Source organism: Callionymus lyra, chromosome 1, assembly GCF_982586985.1.
Source record: "Callionymus lyra chromosome 1, fCalLyr1.hap1.1, whole genome shotgun sequence".
Taxonomy (NCBI): domain Eukaryota; kingdom Metazoa; phylum Chordata; class Actinopteri; order Syngnathiformes; family Callionymidae; genus Callionymus; species Callionymus lyra.
Window position 1 is genome coordinate 43,807,762 of NC_141818.1, and position 22,471 is coordinate 43,830,232.

General features: G+C 41.6%; 4 protein-coding genes across 7 annotated transcripts; 1 reads left to right on the forward strand and 3 right to left on the reverse strand.

Annotated features, from left to right (window-relative positions):
• Positions 1-17: 17 nt before the first annotated feature.
• LOC148089665 (NACHT, LRR and PYD domains-containing protein 12-like) lies at positions 18-6,126 on the reverse strand. Its single transcript, XM_087809102.1, has 11 exons — positions 6,069-6,126; positions 5,886-5,954; positions 5,794-5,817; positions 3,525-5,262; positions 3,266-3,439; positions 3,041-3,205; positions 2,176-2,337; positions 1,942-2,109; positions 1,717-1,875; positions 1,606-1,652; positions 18-972 (listed from the first exon to the last, which is right to left on the reverse strand). Exons 1-11 carry the CDS (start codon positions 6,082-6,084, stop codon positions 413-415), a joined length of 3,282 nt encoding a protein of 1,093 aa, XP_087665228.1. The 5' UTR covers positions 6,085-6,126; the 3' UTR covers positions 18-412.
• A 1,910-nt stretch (positions 6,127-8,036) lies between these two features.
• On the forward strand, positions 8,037-10,482 carry LOC148089666 (myelin and lymphocyte protein-like). The gene is made up of 4 exons (XM_087784898.1): positions 8,037-8,277; positions 9,388-9,555; positions 9,626-9,751; positions 9,874-10,482. Exons 1-4 carry the CDS (start codon positions 8,188-8,190, stop codon positions 9,946-9,948), a joined length of 459 nt encoding a protein of 152 aa, XP_087641024.1. The 5' UTR covers positions 8,037-8,187; the 3' UTR covers positions 9,949-10,482.
• Positions 10,483-10,713: 231 nt separating this feature from the next.
• Positions 10,714-12,893, reverse strand: LOC148089667 (uncharacterized). Its single transcript, XM_087784912.1, has 3 exons — positions 12,207-12,893; positions 11,974-12,121; positions 10,714-11,142 (listed from the first exon to the last, which is right to left on the reverse strand). The coding sequence occupies exons 1-3, from the start codon at positions 12,471-12,473 to the stop codon at positions 11,051-11,053; spliced, it is 507 nt and encodes a 168-aa protein (XP_087641038.1). The 5' UTR covers positions 12,474-12,893; the 3' UTR covers positions 10,714-11,050.
• Positions 12,894-12,970: 77 nt separating this feature from the next.
• Positions 12,971-21,527, reverse strand: LOC148089668 (voltage-gated delayed rectifier potassium channel KCNH1-like). Of its 4 annotated transcripts, XM_087809147.1 has the most exons (12): positions 21,399-21,527; positions 20,171-20,294; positions 19,988-20,094; positions 19,799-19,927; positions 19,495-19,616; positions 18,583-18,975; positions 18,428-18,513; positions 18,084-18,349; positions 17,812-18,011; positions 17,491-17,743; positions 16,557-16,753; positions 12,971-15,432 (listed from the first exon to the last, which is right to left on the reverse strand). In XM_087809147.1, exons 1-12 carry the CDS (start codon positions 21,469-21,471, stop codon positions 14,650-14,652), a joined length of 2,733 nt encoding a protein of 910 aa, XP_087665273.1. In that variant the 5' UTR covers positions 21,472-21,527; the 3' UTR covers positions 12,971-14,649. The 4 variants fall into 4 exon arrangements, with proteins under 4 accessions (XP_087665273.1, XP_087665266.1, XP_087665261.1 ...); XM_087809140.1 differs by having other exon boundaries at positions 18,084-18,513; positions 19,495-19,613; XM_087809135.1 differs by having other exon boundaries at positions 18,084-18,513.
• Positions 21,528-22,471: the final 944 nt, after the last annotated feature.

The window sequence follows — 22,471 nt, forward strand, 5'->3', positions numbered from 1 at the left end:
AAGAAAGAACATTTTTAAAGGTGAATTATTGTTTTTTTTATTGAAAAAATTACAATCTTTTATGATCTCTAGATTTAACAGAGACAAAGTGAGAACAATCCGGCAGAACTACTCTCTCTAGTCACACCTTATTCTCAGAACATGCATGAATCTCATCAGTAGGATAGGTTTTGATAAGCAGTACTTTACCATATTGTTCCAGTATGAATCATAGTTTACATTAGGATAGCAAGTCATCAACATGGGTATCAGATAAAAAAAACAATCACTGTTGCGTTCTTCTCCTTTTCCTATTGTTTCTATCGCTGACATTATTTGTTAAACATTAAGGCTGGTTAAATCCACTAAAATCTAAGATGCACCAGTAACCCTTTTGAGCTGTTCCTGGTTCTCCCGTCCCTTCGTTGTCATTTTATCCTTTAAGATCTGATATCTTTGGACCGGGAACTACGGAAACATCAGAACCATTGGAGCTTACCCAGAAGCCAGGCAAGACTGGCTCAGTGAAGGCACAGTTGAAGGTGTAGATGTGGGCCAAAGTGTCTCCAGACACTCCATAATAGGACAACTTTCCAGCATCCCAGTCCAGATGGACTGCCACCCTGCTCATTTCTGAATCGCAGTGTGTTTTTGTCTCTATGTTATTGTGAAAAACAGAGAATTGCATCCGATCCCGTCCACAACGCAGGCTCCATGACACAGAGTTCCTGCCAAGATGGCTGTCTTTCTTTTCTCCCATCCGTTTAATCCCCTTGTATGTCACTGCTACCTCCACATCGCCCTCCCAATTCACTTCCCAGTAGCACTGGCCCTTTAGCTCCCTCTGTCCAAGCACTTGACACCAGCGGCTGAACCGGTCATTATGAGGTACATATTGCTGCCGTTCACGAGACGATGTCGCCTTCAGTTTGTCAGGTGAAATTTTAAGCTGTTGCTTTGCTGTGTTGATGTCCAGGGATACGTGGCACCAGTCTGAAGAGTTGATCAGATACACAAGTCAGAGGCTGAAATATAAAAGTAAGCCTAGACATTTCGCAGATAATTGAAATAGGTATGAGAGTAATATGCCCAAGTCAAAAACTCATGGCAAGTAAAAGAGAAAAAAACCTTTATGTAAAGATCCAAAGGCATGAATTGGATTACCAGTTACACAAGTTGAAAGGCCAGAGAGAATAAAGCAGTGCTTCAAGTTCAAAATTAAATTGTATCACTTGGTACTCTACAGGATGTTTTTGGCTTTTAAGCACAGTCATTACCAGTGTTGGACCATTTTTTCAGCCCTATATATCTTAAGTATTCTAGAAAATGCCACATTTGGTTAGCATTAATATCACATTTTTGTTCTCTAAGATGTTTTATTCAAAGCTGATTTTGTGATCTGTTTTATACCTGCAGTTTTAATAAAAAAAATACATCAACTATAAGGAGATATTATTTGTATCTTAATCTTTTCATCATTATTATTTATGTACACAATGAATCTACAGGTTTTTAATTTAATGAAGGTAAATCAGTGAAGCTTTAAATTCGGATCAGGATTTGATTTCTCTGTAATTTATCTCTTTCTGACAAGGCCAGGAAAACCAGTTAACTGTCCACACTTACACTTCCTTGGTCCTTGTCTAATTCTGTGGGGACCGCAGTGATCCTTCCTGTCGAAAAGTTCCATGTTAGTACAAAACTCCTTTCTTTTTGGGAAAAGGCATGTAACCATACTTTAATCCAGGATCTTCTGGACCAGCAGCATGCAGAGTAATAGCAACATCTCCTGGGTGGTTAAAGCTTAGGTCCAGCTCCTTTAAAAACTTTGAGTTGGACTCCAAAGCTTTGGCCAGAGACACACAACCAGCCTTTGATATCATGCAGCCGGAGAGTCTGGACACAGAGTACATTAAGACCAACCTGCTACATTAACCTCATAAGTTCTGATTCCAAGGTCACCTGAGGGACTCCAATTTACAGTTTGGACTCTTCAGTCCGCCTGACAGCCAATGTACTCCTGAGTCGTGGAATTCATTGTCACTCAGGTCCAGTTGGACTAAAGCTAAGGAACTCATGCAGGACGACAGAGACTCACAACTAGTGTTGGTCAACTGGCAGCTGGACAACCTAGCAAAGTCACATCTGTATTAGTCAGAGAAGAACTAGACTTAACAACATTTTCTTTTACGAAACCTGAGTTTTTCCAGTTTGCAGCTTGGGTCCATCAATCCCTCGTGCAGAATGGCCACGGAGTCTTTTAAATTATTGTGACTCAGGTCCAGTTCTTTCAATGTTGACTTCAGAGCCCAGGAGAGACTCTTGCAGCCGTTGGCTGAGATACCACAGCTCACCAACCTGGACAAATGTTGGAGAATTTACATGAAGCCCAAAATATGATCATTCATTTTTTCATATTGATAACCCTCATTCTTATTGTTATTTTCAATTATCCAGTAAGCTGAACAACTAGAAAGTAGAACTACTAGTAAGAACTATGGTGAGGAAGAAGGTCAGTTTGATTGTCTACAGCATAAAAAAACTAAAACCACACACACATAATCACATACACGTTCAAACTATTCCTAAATTAGGATGTCTTTCTGCTGTAGCATTCCAAGAACAGCACCCCCTGTGTCCCGTCTACAAACACTAGGAAGTGAGCTTGTCCTAAATGTGAGTGTTAGACATTTTTGTGACTATGCTGTCAAATTGTGTTTTTATTGGTAACTGAACTTTGCTTTTTTTGCCCTAAGGAATCTTGATATTCTGTATCTCTTGTATGTCTATGACCTTTTGTCGCATTAAAGAGGTCAGCTGTGGAGATGTACACAAACTTTTACAATGGCCAAAGCAGATGCAGAAAAAATACACAATTAAATAATTGGCTTAAAATAAATTTTAAAAAAGTTTTTTTTTTTCATGAATTAATTCCTTTAGAAATTGTTTCAGCCATAAAATGTAATGAATCTTTTATTCATTTTTGCCAGTAGCTCCATGATGCTTAATTTCAGTCTATGGCATACCATCTCCGTGTGTGCTTTACATGGTCTGGACCCACCTGAGAATCTTGGGTGTTTGGGTGGGAGAACTTTCAAGTCCAGCCAACATTAGACGGACTCCATCATCCTGAAGGTGGTTTAAACTCAGATCCAACTGAGTCAGGGTGGCAGATTTCAGTGCTGTTGATAGACACTCTCCATCGTTAAGCTCACAGTTGGCAAGCCTGGAGGACACATACATTTGATAAGAAGTGCCCTGTGATCATGAGTAGATGGTGTGTCACCTGAGTGTCTTTAGTTTGCAGTGTTGGCTTCTGAACCCTTCACAGATCACTTTGACTCCGATGTTCCCAAGGGGGTTGTTGCTCATGTTCACCTCCTCCAGATTGGAGCCGCTCATGCTCAAAACCGCGGACACGCATTTGCATCCCTGACCAGTTAGGTTGCAATTCTCTAGACTGGAAGAACGAGTGAGGGGTAAGAGTGATTAGATCAGAAGTGGCCTGGGCTCAGTCAAACAGTAGAAGATGGTTGAATACCCACTCGGCAGTCCGTGAGGCACTCAGCACTGTCTGCAGCCTTTGGAGAGTTTCGTCGGACCTGAAATATTTTTTCAAATCAAAAGTCTCCATATCGTCATTTGAAACCAAAATTAAATAGGCCAAAGCGGACCAGTGAATGGGTGAAATCTTCTCCACTTTTCCTGTGCTAAAGTGCTGTTGAACCTCATCTATTAGTGAACGGTCACCAAGCTCACTGAGACAATGAAACAAATTGACTGTTCTATCCTTAGCAGTCCTTTTGTGAATAATTTCTTTTATGTAAATGATGGTTTTCACTTTATCCAGTCCAACCTTTTTTTTCATGCCCAGAACCTTCTCCAGAAGTTCCTGATTTTGTTCTTCTGACAGACCAAAGAGAAAGCGTAGAAACAAGTCCCAGTGTCCATTTGGACTGCGCAGAGCCATTTCCAATGAATTTTGATGGACGGAAAGAATTTCCTTTCCTCTCTGTTTTTTCTTCTGTTCAGGTGCCTGTACAAGGCTGGTCCCTGAACTCACAAAACTCTCAAGCACATACAGAGCTGCCAGGAATTCCTGAACAGTCAGGTGTATGAAGGAATAGGTCGTCTTTTCGTACAAACCACAAGTCTTCTGTAGGATTTGAATGCAAAATCCAGAGACGACGGTTCCCTGGTCTCCATCATCCAAGTTGATTCCAGCTTCTGTGAGGTCTTCTTCCTTAAAGTTGATATTCTCTTCCTTCAACTGGTTGTAGGCAAGTTTTCCTAAGTTCAAGACAAAGTCATTGGTGGACCCTGGTCCCATCTTGTTTTTGTTGACTAAGTAGATTAGAAAGTGGATGTACATCTCAGTCATGGTCTTAGGTAAAGGAACATCTTTAGACCTAGTGAGTATGGACTTGAGTGATGTGGCAGAGAGCCAACAAAACAGTGGAATGCGACACATGACCATCAGGTTCTGCAGAATTTTGGATCTTAGATGATCAAGGATCTTCCCTGCCAGCGTGACATCTTTAATCGTCTTACAGATGTACTCTGAGATCTGGTCTTCAGAGAATCCCTGTAAATGTGTCACCCTGTCAAAAAGCTGATCCTTGATTTTACAAGCAGCAGTTGGTCTACTTGTGACCCAAATCTTGGACCTGTGCAGCAGCTGACCAGATAAAAGGCTGGAGATGAGGACGCCTATAGTGGTTTTCTTCTCCATACTGCAACAGGGTTCCCTGATATTAAATTTTACAGGAAACCGACTCTCGTCCAGGCCGTCAAACACAAACAGAACCTCAGCCTCTTCGTAGTCTTCTGGACTCAGGTCTTTGACCTGCACGTAGAACTCGTCTATGAGATTCTTCAGACTCAGTTCCTTCTTTTCTAAATGGTTCAGCTCTCTGAAGGAGAATGGGAATAGCAGCTGAAGGTTCTTGTTGGTTTCCCCATTGGCCCAATCATAAGTAAACTTCTGCACTGCTACAGACTTTCCAGACCCAGCAATGCCCTTCATGAGAACCTTCTGAAGTGGGTCTTGCTCATTTGGTAATGTACTGAAGATATCTTTGAGCTGGATCTCCACGCCCTCAAGCCGCTGATATTCATTTGAGAACATCTCATGGTGACTGTCCAGCCAGCCTTGCCCCTTCACCACTGTGATCAGAAGATCTGTATAGATATTTGATACTTTTTCACCACAAGTGGATACCAGGTTCTTTGGGTTGCTCTTCAAGAAGGACTTGAGGCTTGTGACACACTTCTGAAGATTTGCTGAAAGAAGAGGAATACTGTTAATAAAGTGTTGCATATAGTGTTCTGGATGAATGTAGTGAATCATGTTTAGGTAGTGGTTTTAGTATAATATATTTATATGATAGGTAAAACATTAATTAAAGTAGTAAAAGAAGTAGTATCTATAAAATTATTCGTAGTTATTTTCAGTGCGGAAGGTGCATCAATACTTGTCAATGTAGTATTAGTCACAGCACTAATGGAAAAATCTAGTATATATACTTTGAGTAATGTTAGTGTGTTCAAGTATACTACATCCATAATGAAAGTTCAAGTGGAACGACGACAGACTGTATAAATTACAAGAGTAGTATTTAACAATGTATTTCAGGTTTAGCCTGATTCCTGCCTATGACTGGTTGATGAAAAGCACCCGTTTAGTCTTGGCTACAGCAGCGAATACACGCTCACTCGTCAGCCAAGTGAACCAAACTCCTTATCATCAAAAATCATGAAACCCAACGAATAGAAATATAACTTAAAGGGAGATGTTAGGGGAAAAAAAATCACCTTTTTTCAGTGCTTGACTTTGACCTGAAATTGAGAATACACAACTGAAGCATGAATACAATGAACTTGTAGTTCTATTGTAGAAGACTCACCGAGGTTGACATTGAAGACCATATTCCCTTCTATTTTGACATCCTTTATTGTGGGATTCACAACAATACCTTTCGAAGACACATAGCACAGCCACAGTTTTGGATATGTCATGGATAAATGATACAAACGTATCAGTAGTTGATAAATAAAAAATGTTGTTAAATAAACAGTTGTCGACCCACCTTGAGCTTCTGCCATCGTGCTGCTTCATTAACCAACTGCCACTCCGGTTCATCTGGTAGAAATGAAAGTGAAAATGACTGAACAGGAAGTGAGGTGGCATGTTTAAACAAGCCAGAAGAGAACTGGAATGAAGATCTCTTGTTCTCAGATTTACCTGGCACAGTTTGCAAATTTAACATAAATCAAAGACAAAAATGACAAGATAAAGAAGAAAAGATGTGCTATTAAAGAGTTAAAAGTAATCAAGTAAGTGAGAAAAATCATACTTTTAGATAGTATTCTTGTTTTCAGAAAAAAAATGTTTTTTTCCTCAGAGTTAGAAAAAAAAGAGTAAGAAATGGAAGTAGTAAATCATGTCAAAATAGATAAATAGATAAATAGATACTATAGATCAGTAGTTCTTAACCTGGGTTCGATCGAACCCTAGGGGTTCGGTGAGTCGGTCTCAGGGGTTCGGCAGAGCCTCCGCCTCCGGACTACACTGTTTGGCCAATCAGTGCTGTGGGGAGTTCAGTAGTCAACGTGTGACTGTCGTAGTAGTACTTTGTGTGATTTCTTTGTTAATATTTTGATCCATGGATTCAGATGTATGACAGAAGGTGATGGGAGTGAGCGTCCTATCTGCATATCTTGAGCAACTCTATTCTCGCACCAGCAAAACTAAAGGAACACTTCTTGGAGCTGCATGGAGACGGGAAATACAAGAACATATGGTATATATGTATCTATGTTTGTCTTGAATTTGAAAAAAAAAAATATTTTATTTTTCAATAAAGAGGGGTTCGGTGAATGCGCATATGAAACTGGTAGGTTCGGCACCTCCAACAAGGTTAAGAACCACTGCTATAGATACTATAGTATTCGGTCGATATTGGTATTAGAATTAGCAGTTGTAGTGCTGGCGCTATTGTAGTAGCCATAGTGTTTATTTATATGTTTTTATAGAATTAAAGCTAGCACCTAAGAGGGTAGAACTAATTCTAATCATGCCTTTAGTAAAGTTAGTAGTATAAGTTGATAACTATGGTTGTAGCAGTATTAAAAGTTGTACTTGTGGTAGTATAGGAGTAGTAGTAGAAGTTGTAGAAGAAGCATCTGGAAATTTGTGATGATTTATTCTTGGCACATAAGGAATAGAATCTTCGTATGTTGTCAACGGTGGTTGGATTATTGAAGGTGCGTTCTGGGGGGTCATCATTGAGGATTCTCTTTTTAAAGGGTCTCAGTCTGAGGGGTTCATCAGAACAAAAGAAAAGCAAACAACTGCGGTTTCAATTACATCACTGTCACCTGACCCAATCTATATGTGCATGTACTATGTGTGTGTGTGTGTGTGTGTCTCACCTGCCACCTTCTGAAGGCGTCAGATTCTTGTCTTGGGTGTCAGTGGCGGGTAACCAGATCCAGACCAGCGATTACTGGAGGTGTTGAACTGTTACGAGCCATGTTGCCACGGCGACCACATTGACAGGTAAGGTGTGAAGACTGGACACACAACAACAGCAACATGAATAAAACATGGAGGGCGCGCAAACATTCAAAACAACACATATCCTACAAGTGAGTTAATCACTTCCTGTTTGTGTCTTTTACATGGTTAAGTGTTTTGTTTTTCAATTTAATATTAAGCGTTAATGTGTAATTACTTAAATCTAACTTAACAAATATAGAGGGATTAAATAAAAATAGTTTTTGCATGCTTCGTCATCAAGTTGTGTTTTTATTTGGTCATTTTGTTACTTTGGATTTAATAATAAACAGCAATAGATAGCAAAGATGCATTCATAAAAGAAACTTAGCAGAACTTGACAATGAACAACTAGTTGTTGATGCACAGCTCCTTGGGGTTGCTATGGATACGGAGGGGGATAAGACAGACTGGGGCACTTGTTAACTCAGTCAGTTCCACTGAACAGTTGAGCCATCCTATCTCCTCTGTCCTACTGGTTAGGCTGGTTTTGAGGAGCTTTTTTCTTTGATGAATACCTGGAGTTCTGCATCTCGCTGCAACAGTACGATCCTGCATCATCACCAGAACCAGCTGTCGGATCTCTGGGTCTCGCTTCTGTTTTTCAACAAGAACTGCTGTACATTTAGAGCAGTCAGAGGACAAGCAGCATGGCCTCAAACAGCGCCACCATGGGGAGTCTTCCCAGTGGATGTGGAATATGTGCAACGATTCCTGACATTTTGTACGTTCCTGAGCTGGTGAGATCATTGTTTTATTAACTGCTATATTATATATAAATATATATATATATATATATGTGTGTTTGTGTGTGTGTATATATTCGATTTAATTCAACATTTTCAAATAGGCCCAACATAGTTATCAATTTAAACCTAAACTAAAGTAGTTTTTCATTATTTAATGAACAACAACATATAATGGCATGGACTAAAATATTTAGCAGGTTATCCCAAAGCCTTAGATCAGTTTTAATAGTAGTTAAATCAAGCAGTATTTTATATTTTATTTTTAGTAGTAGTAGTGAGTGTTTTAGAATATAGTCCTGGAGCTAAATCAGTTTAAATAATTGTTAATTATAATTGTTTATAATAATTGTTGTTATAGGGGAAACAAACCATAGTACTGTAAATAATATACTAAATAAAACCATTTTATAACAAAATACAATAACAAACAATTATAAATAATACTATACTATAAACAATAATAAAAAAAGGATTTTGAAAACAAGGCATCAACATTTTGTAATAAGAAAATAGTAAAAATCACAAAGTAGATAAATGGAATGCAGTAATATGGTTGCCAATTTAATCAAAACATCTTTGAATATCTTTAAAATGACTTTCATCAAATTAGGAACAATACAAATATTTTTGTTTATCTCATTATTTGTCCAAATTCTGCACTGGTTAGCTTTCCAGTGTGACCCTCAGCACTGTCCCTAAAAAGTGGATTATGATTAAACATTTCAAACTATATGGTTAAAAAAAGAAATTCTAGAAAAAATATATATATATATTGACAAAAAGATGTAATAGCAAACAGAATACAATTAACAACAAAGAGAACAAATAGTTAAAATGAATGCAGGGTTGCAGACGATTGTCACAAAAGAAAATTCCTTAACATCATTGTTACAAGACAGGAATGAAAAAAAAGATAAGATAATACTTTTTGACGTCATTAGGCCAGGTGAAATGGTTAAACAGATAAGGTCTTCCTTTGAGAGGTAAAGGAGGTCATGCAAGTGAAGCAGGGATAAACATAAGAAAAGGATAAAATTAGATGTCTATGGAGGAGCATGTCGATCACACAGCCGGGATGTTAATCTTCAAACGTGTGTTCAGGTGTTTGGCGGGCTGGTATGGATTCTTGTTGCTTGCACACTCGTGGTTCCTGCCAACCCGCAGGGCTGGGTCATGTTTGTGTCCGTTTTCTGCTTTGTCCTTACCTTCATCTGGATGGTGGTGTTCGCCTGCGGAGGGCACAATAACAAGAGCAGCTGGGCCGCAGCCGTAAGACACTCACATTAAATCATTCGCACAAAGTACACTCACATCAAGACCTACCTTTTTGTTCTTGTAGGACTTTTTGTACCATGGAATTGCTGCCTTCTTCTACCTCAGCGCATCTGTTTCATTGGCTCGAGTGACACTGACCATGGCTGAAGGCCAGAACTTCCAGAACTACCAGTTGGATATCTCCGCAGTGGTGAGTCCACCACCGCACCAGAGGCCACAAAATGCAGCTGTTATACTTGCCCTGAAACACAAATAACATCCTGCTCAGTTTGAGTTTGTAGGTCTTACTAACCTCATCCCTTCACCTTCCAGGTCTTCTCCTACGTGGCCACTCTGCTCTACTTCATCCACACCATCCTGTCAGCCATCAGATGGAAATCTTTCTAAAAGTTCTCCCACTACTTTGGGGAATCGTTTCAGGATTAAATTCCAAACACTTGGACTTTATTCTGAGGGAAGATGTGGAATCTTGTCCGATCCCACTTTGATGAGGAGGACAAAGAATGGACTGGGTGTTAACGGGTCGACGGGTAATTCTCAGGAACAAATTTTGCTTCGATTTTTATACTTTAATAATCCTTTGATACTAATGAAAGATAATCTGTATGGATAGAAGTAACTATTAGGGGGGGGTCGGGGGGGTACCAGTACTGAGACCATCGTCAGGTGGGGATGACCAAACCAGTACAAATCTGATGGAAAATAAGGAGGAACAAAAAAACAACCGGGCATTTACCAGCGCCCTCTAGCGGCACAATCCAGGGACCGTGAACTCCTATTAGTCCAATATTCTAGGCCCGTCTTCTTTCCTTTATACAAGACTAAACCGTTGATTAAACTTTGTCATCCCACAGTTTTTGTAGCGATCACATTTTCTAAACAAGACATTGCTGTTGTTTTATTAAATCCGAATCAAACACATCAGCCGTGCTTGACGTCTTTGTTTATGAAGGAGCGACAATATAATGAACAATACGCAACTATGGCGACTTTCTTTCAACTCCAAGAGCGGCACTGCTGGGTCAGTAGAGAAAGATCTCACAATGAAAGATGAAAAGGTGACAGTTGATGACAGAAGTGAAGGTCCTTTATGTGGACTATGGTGCAAAAAAAAGAAGAAAAGGGGTCTTGAAGTTTGAGACGGCTCTTTATTTCTCACGTCACATATTCAGACAGAAGAAGAACGAGGGTTGACTTCTCTACTTGTGTCATTGCTAGTTCTAATATTAGATTAGAGCGACTTTATTAATCCCTCTGGAGATCTCCTTCAAGAACCACTGAGTCCAGGACCAGTTGTGATGTGGGTCCCCATGGTCTGTGTCTTGGGGTCCTGGGATCTTAGTTAACATCCAGAACTCTTCATTTCCCTTGCTGCCCATATTGATGGAGCAGGTTGTGGTTCAGGACTTGTGGTATCAGACTGCTGGGCGGTAGGTGTCAGAAGGAGGACTGGTGGACTCAGAAAGAGGACTTGAGGGGGAAGGTGGTCTTACATGGTGGACATTAAGACAGACGGTCTCTGTTGGATGACTTCTAGTCTGGTCGTGGCCTCAGGTGAAGTAGGACATTTGACTGCAGACACTGTGATAGAGAAGATATCTGACAACAACTCCAATGATCCAGAATGTATCAAGAAAACAACGCCAGAGAAGCAACAAGTACACAACACCCAAGAACTGAGAAAAACATTAACTTCTAAAAAGTACAAAATGAAATAGTTATGATATATAACTTCCATTTGTGTATTGTTATCCACCATTGTGTCATCTCAGGGTCAAGGTGACCTATGACCCGAAAACAAACGTGTTTGTGTATCCCTTGTGTTGTTTCTGGATCAAGGTGAACGACCTCCATGACTTCCAGAAAGACATATGCAGTGGTGGAGGTCGTTCACTTTGACCCAGAAGAGACAACACAAGGGTTAAGAAAACTCTGAAATACTAACAAGTACAAAAATGAACACAACACAAAAAACACAGAAAAACTGAAAAGAACTCAAATTCTGGCACTAACAAAATTCAGATATCAATAAGTACAAGCCTGAAAATACTGACATACTTATGTGTACTCAAGATTGTAGTACAAACAGGTAAACAACATTGATTTAGTGTATACAAGAAGAACACCATTTGGAACAGAAAAAAAAGAAGTAATTTTAGAAAAACTTATATTTGAGGTATATAAACAAGAACACAAAACAAGGCTTGAATACTTATCAACCAATTACATTGCGTTCCATGTCCAGGTTTTAATCGTACTCTGGATATAAGAAAACAACCGATGGTTGTTGTAATGCCAAAGATATGGTTCTGGAACTTAATTGTTTCCGACTAAAACGTGTTAATCTATAATGGGTTTTCTTTTTAGGGACAAATAGTCGACATCAGCAATTCCTTCATGTAAAGTATTTACCGCTTACGTTGCTTTGGCTACTTTGGTGCGCTTCATGCGTTTGCGTCTCATCAGCGTCACCTGAGGTCTCTTCAAACCTGCGATCAGCAGCAGCAACCTCGGCCGTGACTTGGTCAGCCAGCTTCTTAGTAGCGCCCCCTTGGGAAACCTGCGTCACAAGGTCATCACACACTTGGGCAAAAATCAGTCGCCGAACACACACACACACACACACACTGGATCGAGGTTCTTACCAGTTGACTCCACACATCGGTCAGGCTTTGCCGCTGCGTTGCTGCAGGGGCAAGTTTGAATCTGCAGGTTTTGCCCGACCCAGAAGCTTCATTCCCCACAATAGGAGGCCCAGCCACAGGGGGACAGGGGAGCTTCCAACCGAGGAGCGTCCACTCAGCAGTTCTGAGTCTGACTGACCGACTGGACTCAGGTTCTATGAAAGAGATTGCTGTGCCCGTTGCCATGACGACTGCGTAGGCCATATTAATACTTCTGGACATGCTCATTCAAATGTAGAGAAAACGTTTTTTTTGTATCAATCAGAAACATATCATATTTGTGAGCCATGAGGATCAAATATTTTCAGTAGGGGGCGCTGCAACACTGGCAGGGTACTAAAGAGAGTGATAAAGAAGAGAGTGGAAGGAAAGAGATGGCTGTGAAGGAATAAAGAGGCATAAGTGAAATAAAGAAGATCAGGCATATTGAGTATAAAGAACAGAAAGAAGAACTAGAGACGTCAGAAACATATCATTAAGAAGTGAGAAGGGAAATGTGAATAAGTCGTTTTTGAAGGAAGAAGGTGTGGGATGAAAGACAGCAATACGACAAAAGACATCGTCGGGAGAAGAATAGTGGGGAAGGATTTAAGGGAGGGTGAGGAGGGGACTTAGTTTCCTGAAGTCAGGTGGAGAGGGGGGGCATGGAAAGGGACTGCATTGCAGATCATCATGAGTGTGTGTGTGTGTGTGTGGGGGGGGGGGGGGGGGGGGGGGTGGGGGGAGGGTGATTCTTGTGACCAAATCGGTGACACCAGGAAAGAAAAAAAAGAAGTTTATTCTAACATTAGGTTGTGATTCGAGTGTCAAGTGTGGCGTCACACGCAACTGTACACAACCTGAAGGACATGAAGTTCACAAGTTGCACAAATATATGAAATAAAAATAGGGAAATAAAAAACACATTTATATTTGGGGATGAATCCGTTTCCACAGCATTATTATAGTAAACTCTTGCAGCCAAACAATAGCCTCCAATCTCAACCATTAATATTCTTTTTTTTCTGGACCATTTCTTGTACATGGGTTGAGTGAACAAACTTCTTTTTCCTGTGTGGGTTTTTTTTGTTTTTTTTTAAATGTTCTCATTTATTTATGAACCCTTTTTTCACAACTTGTAATGTTTTCACTCATTTACGACAACTTCTCTTGTCTGACGAGGCACAAAGGCCTAATTATTGCTCTGCGCTCAATAAAAAAACATTTTTGCAAAGATCTTGCATAAGATGTTAACACTAATGACTTGTTTGAAAAAAGATGAGTTTTTTATCAATGATACTGTCCCAGTGATATGAGTGATACTCATTTGTCTTGACAAATCATAGTTGTGTATCACAAGTTGAAATTGTTCAATTAAAGCAGCTATTGCTGATAACTTGTTTTTATTTACTTTTGTTTTACTAACAAGTTGTTGGATTATTTTCCAATTGCTATGACTGCTACGATCCTTAAATCAGCCATTTGTGACTTGACATTCATTACCAATCCAAATATCCCTTTAAAGCCCTTTTATTTCACCTTATCAACCAACAATTACGCGTTAATACATTACTATAGAAAGGTTGAATTATTAGTATAATATATCAGAAACTTGTCGATCAATAATGATGCTAATTGTTTAAAGGGCAACTAATGTGAACTCGACTCTCTTGACTCACAGGTTCCAAATGTTAAAGTCTTTCTCTCTGATGGAGACTCCCCGGGATTTATGACACGTGGTGACAATCCTCTGTGCTTGACCAATCACAGCAGAGTGAGTGTGGTTATGATAAACAAGATTTAATCTTCAGGAAAACAAAGGTCTTTCAGTGGGCGGGGCTTAAGATCCTTTTCTAATGTCAATATTTCAATAAAAGGAGTTTTTTTACAGACACATACTGAAAATGCACATTAGTTGCCCTTTAATACTTTTCTTAACCAAATATTAAACTCTGATTATGCTAATAGCATAATTATGTTAATGGAAGACTTGTAAGCACTTGTATATTCATCTTTTTTCATAATCAGTGATGAAAGTAAAAAAATAACTTCATTACTTTTACACATGTGTTGCCAGGCCACACAGGAAGCACTGAAGTTCCCCAAACCTTGGTCTGCAGACCTTGTCTTTCAGTCTATAGTAAGTTAGACTTCTTGGAACTGGCTCTCAGCTTCTCTTATTGGCAGAAGCCCAGCTCTCACCAGTCCCTGGGGTAATGACTGAGCACTGCCTGAATCAATCTGTAGGTTCTTCATCTAAAAGCAAAAGCATGCAGTTTCTGAGGTTCCACAGGAGTGAATGAGGGCCTCTTCATCTCATTCGTACAGTAACACAGTTTTTGTAATGGTCTCATCTTCATCGCCTTGTCACAGTGTCCATTAGAATCTCAGATGTCCTTAACATTCCTGATGATGACAACAGTCTTCAGGAAATACTCTCCCTGTCCGAATCTGGTGAGGGAGGACGGGAAATCTCAAAGAAAGAACCTGCCGACATCCTGGATTTCAGAAGACGTAGGATCTCGGCCATTTGGCCCTCCAGGGCCACCATCTGCTTGCCAAGAGACATGATGTCTCCTCGAAGCTCTTGTCTGAGTTGCTGAATGGCTGTGTGCAGGTTCTGATCTTGGCCTGACGTAGACACCTTCTTCTCCTCTGACCCGAGCGGATTTGTTTCTTGGGTTGTCCTGGAGTCGCACACACTGTCCAGTCGTAGGTCGCTCTTCGTTATACCGCTGTCGCATGAATCCGTCTTCTTTAGCGAGGTGTGGTCTTGGGGCTTGGTACGGTCAGGCAATGTCTCCAGTGACTTGGCCGTGGAGACGCTGCTCCAGGACTCGGCTTTCACCACGGACTCCTTGAAACGCCCCCAGCCTTTAGCTTTGGACGGTTCTGTGGATCGGCAGCAGCTCAAGTTTCCATTTTGATTGTGCAAAGGAGGGGTGGGGTTCTTCTCTGATAACATGACAATGCTGGTGGACTCGAGAACATCAGGACATTTAGACGATTCAATGTTGTTCCCTTTCTCAACATCGCTGGTCCCCTGACCAAGGCGCTCGCTGGCAAGACGGGCTTCCCTCTGCTGTCGGAACCTCTGGAAGAGTCGACGCACTGGATGATCAGGAGGCAGGTTGAGAGGAGCTTCGTCCTTCCTTTTAAGCAACTCCTCTTCCTCACGCTTCACATCGCTAATCTTTCTGAAGACAATCTGCCAAGATATAAACCACCTCACATCAACATCTCAGCCACACTTCTTTTCCAGACCGAGCAGAAACATTAGACCCCACAGCTAAACCCACTATTGGAGCTACAGTTTTGTGAGGGACTTCCAACGTATCCCATGATGCTTCACACAATCATTTAACCGGCTTACCAGATGCCAAGGCTACCTCACTTGGTTGTTATCCAAAACCACCAATCGATTTGTGTGTTTACACTTAGGCATCCATTTTTGCTAAAGCTGGGCTCAAAATACATGGAATCTACTAAACACCAAGGAAGAAACTGAGAAAGTAGACTGTAACAAACTCAGTTTGGAAACTGATCACATTTTAGGAAACCTACAGGATAAAGAAAATGGATCAGCTGAAGGGCAACTTATGTGTAGATTTAAGTGTCTATTCAAAAAAATCATCAGTGAGCTTTTGTCTGTACAAAACTCTCTTTTCGCCCAGGGGCCAGAGATAAAATGCTGTGATTGGTCAATCATCAAGGTGTGTCACTGCTAGTCATCAATCCAGGAAGTCTCCACCCCCATGGGACTCATTGCACAAACAAAGCACATTAGTTGCCCTTTAATCTTTAACTTGTCTTTGTGGCATGTTGATTTAGAGGATTTAGAGTGCAGTTAAAAATAAATGAGTTATATTTGTAGAGCGCTTAAAGCTTTACGTGGTAGCAAACCAAAACCCTTTTTACAAATGATGGGGGAAAGACTGACTGTTCTTGTTGCCACGGCGACGTAGACTCAAAGAACAAAAAGGGAAGTGCTTGTGTCCTTGAACACCACATCATGTTGCAGCGTTCTCATGATCTTATTTCATCTATTCAGCCATTCCCTCTTCCCCGCAGGAGGTCACATGATCTGCTGATGTTGAATTATTTGATTGACAGCAAGGTCACCATCCTTTACTTGCTGTGTGTGTTTTCTAGTATTTACATGTATGTTCTTTTTTAACTTTGGCCATCAATATATAAAAAAAGGTTCTTCAAAACTAGCATCATATGATTCAAAACTGATTAAAAAAAATCCATGGTTTCTGTTGCACATGGAATTTGCCAATGAAAACAGAGGAAGGAAATCAGAAAGGTAATTTTAAGATATTCACTTACCCGTTTGCGCAAGTTGTAGGTCAGTACAAGGTTTCTTGCAAAGTGATTGGCAAAGTTTGAATAAAACTTCAGAACTTTCTGCAACTCGTCCCGCTTAATGATGTGAAGATCACAGTAGGTTAACGCACGAACGTTAGCACAAGATTGTGCTAACGACGGCTCTTTCCAGAACACATCTCCAAACACGTCTCCTTTACCTTCACACACAAAAGTACAATCAAACAAAAAAAAAAACCCATCCAACTCTGAATGATGTCTGCATATTACTAGGTGACAGCATTAGACAGTAAGAATAGTTCAACAATGAATCAAAAAGTTGAAGAAAATGCTATTACCGTATTATCCGCACTGGATTATAAGGCTCACCTTCAATGAATGGCCTATTTTAGAACCGTTTTCATAAATGGGTTGCACAGAATAAAAGATACAGTCAAACGTTTGACTGGGGTTGCGTTATGCATCCACTAGATAAAGCTGTGCTAAAGGGAATGTCAACAAAACAGTCAGATAAAGTCAAACTTTATTAAGCGTTCTGACAACTCCGTTCACTCCCATGGTAACGATGTTCAAATGATGTTTAAAAGGCTTCAAGCAGCAGCGCGTGAGACTGATGTTGTGAGCAGACAGTGAAGTTGAGCGCGTGTATGACAGCTAGAGTGCAGGTGTATGACATGTTGAACGCGTGTGTATGACTGCGCGCAGCAGAAACGGTGGCAGTAATCTTACTCCATAGACGTCCACCTTGATGTTACGTGTGCGTAAATCCCACCCTGTGATCCCACGGCATGTCGGCTCAGTCGGCGCAGAGTCATGAAAGTGTTTGTAAACAAGTCACCCACCAGGTAATGTTAATATATAAGACGCACTGACATATTTTGGAGAAAATTTAAAGGCTTTTAAGTGCGCCTTATAGTGCGGAAAATACGGTACTCACCCAAGATTGCCACCACTTCATCGTCTTGAATGACCTCCAGAGATCCCGAAACCACAAAGCACAGGCTGTCAACACTTTCACCAGCATGGAAGATAAGGTCACCCGGAGCACTGTGAACCGTCTGGAACTCCATGGCGAGTGCCCGCAAGCAGCCATCACTAGCCAGTCGAAAGGCTGGATGCTCTTTGAACACCTTCCTATTGAGGTGCACACAGATATCTGCACGCATGTCTTTGGGACAAATCTCCAGCACCTGTGGACATGGGTATGTGAGCACAAAGATCGTAGCCTTCACCAACATCTGCTCACCACGACAACTACCTTGTCTGTGTCAATTCCTCGAGTCATTGACCAGGTGGACACAATGTAGTCCATGACACGCTCGCTCAGACCTTTCGGGACCTGGTACAGCTGAAGGAAGTCACGCACACTGTTCAGCATCTCGTGGTATCGGTTGGTGTTGGCGTACATCTGCTGGAAGATGGTGGTGACATTTCCGAAAATGGTGGCATAAAGCAGCGCTGCGAACAACACATAGACAGACTAGGACCCTTGCAGGTTTTTTCTTTATCAAACTCCAAACTGAAACTCACATCCAATCATCATCATGGCCACAGCAAAGATCTTCTCGCCGTCTGTGTTCGGGGCGATGTTACCGAAACCGATGCTGGTCAGACTTGTCATGGTAAAGTACAGCGAAGTAATGTAGACCGAGTTCTTCCCAGGCCCGCCTTCCCATCTTCCTGTGCCAGAGCTGTTGAAGTGATAAGGAGAGCCGGCTGTCATGCTCAGGAGGTATAGCCAGCTGTCAGTGCGCAGCCGGTTGGCTTCCTCATCGATGACCTCGTAGTCCCCAATGCTGTACCATATACATGCCAGCCAGTGAGCCGCTAATCCGAACACACAGACCAGCAACACCAGGACTGCAGCTCCATACTCAATGTAGTGGTCAAGCTTTCTGGCCACACGGCCCAAACGCAGCAGACGGACAACTTTAAGTGAGCTGAAGAGACTGCTGATTCCCTGTCGAAAGAATGCTGAATTGATCATCTTTAGATCAGATGCACTAATATCCTCTTGCATGAGACTTACCTCGTCGACGTTCTCGAAGGCGTTGATGACGTCATAGGGTAGGCAGGAAAGCAAATCGATGACAAACCAAGTCTTCACGTAGTTCATGCGAATCAATTTCGGGTCAGAGATGACTTCACCGGCTGGACCCACAAAGGTTGTGTGGAAGTTAAGGACGATGTCCACCAAGAAGATCACGTCAACGATGCTGTCGATGACCAGCCAGCTCACGTTGTTCTGCTTGGTTTTGAAGGACACGTTGTAGGGGACCATGATGGCCGTGTAGAAGGTCAAGATGAGGATCACCCAGTCCCACGTAGTCTTGAACAGGCAATAGTGCAGAATGATGTGAGGAGGAGTCTTAGGAGTCTCCTGTTTGTATTGGGGCAATATGTCCGAGCCCAGCTGCAGAACCTGAACATGATGGGGAAAAAAGACACTATCACATCAAAGAATCCAGAGAAACGGTAGAAGAAATAAAAAAACAGGAGAAAAGATGAACACATCAGGGAATTTTTGCGTGAAGGAAAGGTGAACAAACCAGTGAGAAATATCAAACCTTGACGGAGCAGAACATGGGAGCAACTACAGAACACACCAGAGACATACCAAAAGAGATTCTGAATCGACCGAAGCCCACCAGAGCAAAGCCTGAACATGAAGAGCCTGAACAGCAAAGGGGAAACCACACACTAATCTAGCTGAACTAACACACACAAGAATGGAACATATTTAAGAACCTGAACACACATACCAGATCCTGCCTAAACAAATGCTGAGGCTGAAACCTTATCACGCCCCAGAGAGACGAACCTGAACACACATGGTAAAAGAACTCAAAAAAAATAATAGACATGTTGGACAGCTAACACATGGAGCCGTGGAGACGGAGAAAAATAATACGACAGAATGAGTAACCGCAGGGGCAGCTACCTCCGCCAGGCGAGAGTGTTTGTGGACATTTTCTCCTTTTTGAACTGCAGGAGTCAACTGTTGAAGAACTCCTCTGCTGCTGGTCAGCGCTCGGGTCAGCCGGGCCAGTTTACCCCAACCTGCTGACACACACAAACATGAACAAATAATCACATTAAAAAAACAAACACACTTCATACCATTAACATTGATACACATTAAGACTAAGAACACACACATTCCGATGGGTGCACTGGTACACTGGAAAAAACATTCACCAGTATATTAAGAAACAAACAGCCCTGCGTCATTAAGCTCCACCCACCTTTGGAAGACTCGTCCTCAATTGGCTGTTTAAAAGCAGTGATGTCACTGAATGTGCAGAGGAACAGGACCACCTTGTCCTGCTCGTTCCTGATTGGAGCGATCTTTACAAAGAACCACACGGGCATCCCTGCAGGAGCAGCAGGTGAATAAGCTGAACTGTATGAGTTTGTGTGCATGCGTTACTCACGGTTCTTCTTGTACATCAGAATCTCAAATGAGTTCATCTCATATTCCTCGAATGTCTGACGTACTTTTTCTGCCATCTCCTTGTCGGTCAACTCTCCATACATGAAGCTGAAGAGAGAGATGTGAAAGAAAGTGTAGTAGTGCGTTCACGTGACGAGCGAGAGTGAGGTGTTCGAGAGCGTACCTGCAGGTGCTGCTCTTCTGCATCACCTCGGCCCGGTTGTATCCCGACAGTTTGCAGAATCCATCGTTGCTGTAGACGATTGGCCAGTCGACAATCTGAGCGTTTCCCAGCACAAAGTTCGTGTCTGAAGAACAACAACAACTTGAGTCACATGATCAGAAAGTGAAGCTCAAAAAACAGTTCACAATATCGCCAGGAACTCCTGACTGATATCTTTTGCCCTCACTATTGTAGAACCTTTAGACATTTCCTCTTTACTTCAGCACCAGAGGCAACCTTTCTGTGTGGAGTTTGTATGTTCTCCCCGTGTTACGTGGGTTTACTCCGGGAACTCCGGTTTCCTCCTATAGTCCAAAAACCTACAGAGGTTAATTGAACACTTTGGGAAATTGTCCATAGGTATGAGTGTGTATGTGGGTTTTCTGTCTTTGTGTGTCCTGCGAGAGACTGGCGTCCTGTCCAGGGTGTCCCCTGCCTTTCTCCCTATGATTCTGGGATAGGCTCCAGTCTCCCCGCGACCCCAACCCAGGGATAAGGGGCGTCATAGCTCAGATGGTAGAGTGGTTGGCTGCGGTCCAAAAGGTTGCAGGTTCAATCCCAGCTCCAGACAAGCTTGTGTCCCTGAGCAAGACACTTTACCCGGATTGCTCCTGATGGTGAACTTGGCGCAAGTGTGCAGCCTACTCCCATCAGTATGTGTGAATGGCTGTAAAAAGCACTACCGAATTTCCCCTCGCCGGACTAATAAGGGATTCTAAAAAAAATAATAATAATGATAATAATAATAATAAAGCAGTTGTCAATGAATGATACATTACACTTTCCCGGGGGCCCATGTAATAACCAAAGGTTCAAAGACACCAGTCTGTAATAATACATGTTATTTTATAATTTAATCTTACTAGTCCAGATCATTTTTAAACCTTTATACTCTTTAAACAAATGTTACCTGTTGACAACCACATCCAACCCTGCGCTGTCCTCACTGACATGTCAGTCACATTTATCTGTAACGCCTTGAACACAACACCCTGAAGACACCAGCCATGAACTTCCAGAGCCGCCGCACCGTTGATCTGTCACCGAGCTTCGCCGTTATCATTGCTGACGTCACGAGTTAGCTAGCGGACTGCGGTGAAGGTGAGGGGACTGCAGCACCTGACACCGTCGAACCCACCGGCCCGCGCCTCGCACCTGGCACCGACCGAACCCACCGGGACTCGCTTACCGTTGGAGCGGCGGACGATGTTCTCCAGGAAGGTGTTCTGAGGGGCGACCAGACCGCGGCGTCCTCCCGCCATCCTGTCGCCACCTGCAGCGCGCGCGTGTGCAGCAGGCTGCTTCCCGCCACCGCTCACATCATCACCCCCCCCCCCCCCCCCAACCTTACTGTCTTCTCCATGATTGGCTCATGGTATGTGTCAATCATTCCCCAATACTCTTGATTTTGAATCTACTTTTACTCTTTGACATCTAGTGTTTATTTTACAATACATTTTTTGAGGTCACGGTAGGTCAGCAGAGGTCACGTTAACATCAAGTATATCCGGTGGTCACATGAGAATGACGGTGTTAATTAAACCTTAAAGACCTTAAAAATAAAAAAATGTAAATACATTTACATCCTGGAAGTACATCAAGATAAGGAACACATGTTCATTTTTTTTATGTAACCTGATTAAACATTTCGTTTTGAAAAATCTTAAATTCCCTTTAATGTAGCTTAGTAAATAATGTAATAGTTTAAAATAGCTGGATATATTGCAATGCCTTCTCTAACTGTACGTTCAATGGACATCTATACTTTTGCAATACTTTTGCATTAAAGAAAAGGTCTGGCGAAAGTTTAAATTAAGACTATATTAGACTAAGACTAGACTAGATCGTTTGTTGAATGTCTTATAGACTGAAAGTTGCTGGATGGTTTGTAAGTAACTTGAGTGTTTTTTACCTGAATTGATCAGATATTTTTCATACTATTCTAATAGCTTGTGTCATGTCTCATCTATTCAACCCTTCGGACTTCATGTATTGGAATGTCCCTCCCTTCAAAGGACTCGAGGATTGGGGAGTGAGATCTAGAATCTTTTTTATAATTATTATTTTTTAATAATACTTTTTGAATTTTTGACCTTCACTTTAACCTTACAGATATTATTAAGTATTAAAACCATTTAAATACTAAGGACCACCGGGAGAAAAAGGAAACAGTGACGTGAGAAAATGTATTTTTTGTGGCAGGGGCGACATCTACTGGATAATGTTGTGATGTGACATTTTTTGTCGTCTAAACGACTAACC

What these genes read in the sequence shown, in the direction of transcription:
- LOC148089665 (XM_087809102.1), bottom strand. An exon ending in CCAGAAGATCCTGGATTAAA is followed by an intron (nt 1,653 to 1,716) that starts GTATGGTTACAT and finishes ACTTTTCGACAG; the next exon opens with GAAGGATCACTGCGGTCCCC. An exon ending in TAGACAAGGACCAAGGAAGT is followed by an intron (nt 973 to 1,605) that starts GTAAGTGTGGAC and finishes TCAACTCTTCAG; the next exon opens with ACTGGTGCCACGTATCCCTG.
- LOC148089666 (XM_087784898.1), top strand. Translation starts at nt 8,188, where the DNA reads ATGGCCTCAAACAGCGCCACCATGGGGAGTCTTCCCAGTGGATGTGGA. An exon ending in TTTTGTACGTTCCTGAGCTG is followed by an intron (nt 8,278 to 9,387) that starts GTGAGATCATTG and finishes ACGTGTGTTCAG; the next exon opens with GTGTTTGGCGGGCTGGTATG. An exon ending in AGTTGGATATCTCCGCAGTG is followed by an intron (nt 9,752 to 9,873) that starts GTGAGTCCACCA and finishes TTCACCTTCCAG; the next exon opens with GTCTTCTCCTACGTGGCCAC.
- LOC148089667 (XM_087784912.1), bottom strand. Translation starts at nt 12,473, where the DNA reads ATGAGCATGTCCAGAAGTATTAATATGGCCTACGCAGTCGTCATGGCA. An exon ending in CCGATGTGTGGAGTCAACTG is followed by an intron (nt 12,122 to 12,206) that starts GTAAGAACCTCG and finishes CTTGTGACGCAG; the next exon opens with GTTTCCCAAGGGGGCGCTAC. An exon ending in TAGCCAAAGCAACGTAAGCG is followed by an intron (nt 11,143 to 11,973) that starts GTAAATACTTTA and finishes TCTCTATCACAG; the next exon opens with TGTCTGCAGTCAAATGTCCT.
- LOC148089668 (XM_087809127.1), bottom strand. Translation starts at nt 21,471, where the DNA reads ATGGCGGGAGGACGCCGCGGTCTGGTCGCCCCTCAGAACACCTTCCTG. An exon ending in CAGAAGAGCAGCACCTGCAG is followed by an intron (nt 20,095 to 20,170) that starts GTACGCTCTCGA and finishes CTCTCTCTTCAG; the next exon opens with CTTCATGTATGGAGAGTTGA. An exon ending in GGCCATGATGATGATTGGAT is followed by an intron (nt 18,012 to 18,083) that starts GTGAGTTTCAGT and finishes TGTTGTTCGCAG; the next exon opens with CGCTGCTTTATGCCACCATT.